This window comes from Octopus bimaculoides, chromosome 11, assembly GCF_001194135.2.
Source record: "Octopus bimaculoides isolate UCB-OBI-ISO-001 chromosome 11, ASM119413v2, whole genome shotgun sequence".
In the NCBI taxonomy this organism is placed as follows: Eukaryota; Metazoa; Mollusca; class Cephalopoda; order Octopoda; family Octopodidae; genus Octopus; species Octopus bimaculoides.
Genome location: NC_068991.1, coordinates 33,419,162 through 33,421,802, shown reverse-complemented (window position 1 = coordinate 33,421,802; position 2,641 = coordinate 33,419,162). Strand labels below are relative to the sequence as shown.

Sequence of the window (2,641 nt, the reverse complement as noted above, 5' to 3'; positions counted from 1 at the left end):
AAAGCATCACCTTTACCTTTGTAGCAGTTGACTATGGTGCTGCTACATCAGTCATTGGGTATGACTCCTTCGTGTATCACCTGGTTCGTAATATGGGTGACTAGGCTATAGCCGACACTGCCAGATATTTTGAGCATCTCTGCAGTGATTCCTGATGGGCCGGGGGCTTTCCCTGTCTTCATACTCTTAATTGCTTTATCTACCGTGGTACTGTCAGCTCGGATAGCTGGTCCCTCTGTTGGGTCGACATTCGGCAGACTCTCTTTCTCCCATTCATTCTCTTTATTGAGCAGTCTATCGTAGTGGCATCTCCAGATCTCATTCTTTGCAGCCTCATTTAGTGCAAGCGTACCATCATCCATGCGAACACATTTCTCTCCTACGACATCACTATTTTCTCTCCTACACTGTCTTGCAACACGAAATACCTCAAGTATTTTGTGTCCTCACAGCGCAGAACATTGGCAAATCTTTTCTTATCTGCTTCCCCTCTGGCTAAGTAAACCTGTCGCCTAGCTTCCCTTCTGGCAGATTGGTACAATTCCCTGCTACCACCGTTTTCCAGTCGTTCCAAGCCTGTATCTTTTGTCTAATAGCCCTGTCTACCTCCTTGTTCCACCACCACGTTACTCTGGGTTGAGAGGCAGTAACCTGAATAATAATAATAATAATAACAACAACAACAGTGAAAAATACCTTAGGAATGAGACGCAGGTTCGAAATTTCCCCAAGACACCTGATGAAGGCTGGAGGGTATATCAGCCGAAACGTTGTGTTAACAACAAACAAGATGAGGACAAATATCCGTCAAATGTAAATAATGTAAATAATCTAGCAAGTAAAAGTTTTAAAAAAACATTCCATACACTTTTACATTAAATTCATTGGCTGCAACTGGAAATATTTACTAATATCAATATTTCCTTTATAAAGCATAAATTTCTTACCAGAAGATCTGTTTAGAATTACTCATGATTCCTAAGTGCATAAATAATCTTAATGTTGACTGAATAATTTTAAATCTTTGGATTTTTAAAGGGGGTTAAAAAGCTTTATGATCAAATTTTAACTTTCTCATTGCTTTTAATTATGAATAGCCTTATTTAATTTTCAGTTGTTTCAACTTTTGACAAACTCAAGTAGATTTCATTTTATTGTTAGGTACGAAACCAGCTGAAAGAATACCCTGTACTGTTGATGCCCAGCCACAGAAGTTATATAGATTTCTTACTATTATCTTTTATTTTTTTCCACTATGATTTACCACTGCCTGCTATTGCTGCAGCTATGGGTGAGTCAAATTTTTCTCATAACACATGTTGGTTGAATATTTGGATTATTATGTAGCAACTATTATTTTATTCAATTTTAAGAACATGCAGGCTTGAGTTAAGAAACTTACATAATGTGGAAGGAAGTGATACAGAAATGAATGAAGTACAGGACTGCAGTGAATGATGGATTAGAAACACAGTCACAACAGTCTTCTCTGCTGCATTAGAAGTTTTAGTATGTAATCACCAAGCAAAGGCCTTCTCACTACTTAATCTGAGCTGATTGTTACAGGATTGTTTGTGAGAATTCTAAGTTTGTGTGTGTTATCTGGTTTCACTTTCTTGGTTGTAGACCCAGATTGTAATGGCAAATATAGAATTTTCTCACTTTGGTCAGATGTTGGTTCTGCTGGTGATGACATAAGTGTTTCTTGTTGTATACCTTGACAGTATTGCATCCAGTCAGAACTTTTTGGTCAAACAGGAGTGTCTGAGAACAACTGAGTACCTTTTCTGATGGTGAATCTAGGTAAGTCAGATCACGAGTTGAAACTAGTGATGTGGCTATTGTTAAACTGTATCTGTGAGAAATTGGGTGAGAAAGTTTCCAATAATTTAACCTTCTCTGTAGGTGAATTGCCTCTTCAAGTTAGATGATTTTGATGTAAAAATGTTAACTAGGGTTGGTTAAGAACAATGACAGATTAGATTTGAATTTAGAGGCTCTATGAAAAGTAAACGTGGTCATTGGTTGAAAGACTTCTGATTGAACAAAAAAAGCCACCTATTTCTGGTCAGTTAGAATGGTAGTTGAGGGTATGGCAGTTATAAAATGTTGCCAGCATCAGCAGCATTCCAATATAGTGCAGCTTCTTTTTTATGGCTGATTGGTTTCTCTCGACTTTTTGAAATGTTCAGCTATAGAATGCCACTGGCTTTCCATCCTGAAATAGCACCATGTCCATCATTTTTTTCATTCATATTTTTATTTTTATTTTTATTTCTACGTTTGTAGAAATAAGTATTCTTGTATTTTTCTATTATTCAATTGATTTTTAATGATAATTAAATAAACGTTTTTAGTTTTAAATAGTATAGCTTTAACTATTACACCGGTTAAATATGTACTAATTTTATCTTTATTATTATTTTAACCTTAAACTTCGTTCAAATTGTATTTAAAACGATAATAATTTATGTAAGCTGGTTTTTGTATATAATATACATGTTAGCATATATTATAATGGATGAAGGGATGATTATGGAATGTTTATTATTTTGATATTTTGATATTTTTAATAATTTTTCTGTATCTTTATAAAATAAGTATTTTATATAAATTCATTTGGTACTTATTGTTGGTTGAT

At 34.7% G+C, this 2,641-nt stretch overlaps 1 protein-coding gene across 1 annotated transcript in view; it reads left to right on the top strand.

The window, feature by feature from the left end:
- LOC106882056 (dihydroxyacetone phosphate acyltransferase-like) overlaps window positions 1–2,641 on the top strand; it is a 19,876-nt gene that overhangs the window by 16,181 nt on the left and 1,054 nt on the right. Inside the window, exon 3 of the mRNA XM_014932617.2 lies at window positions 1,162–1,291. Coding sequence (XP_014788103.2) covers window positions 1,162–1,291 — 130 coding nt within the window. The remainder of the gene's footprint in view (window positions 1–1,161; window positions 1,292–2,641) is intronic.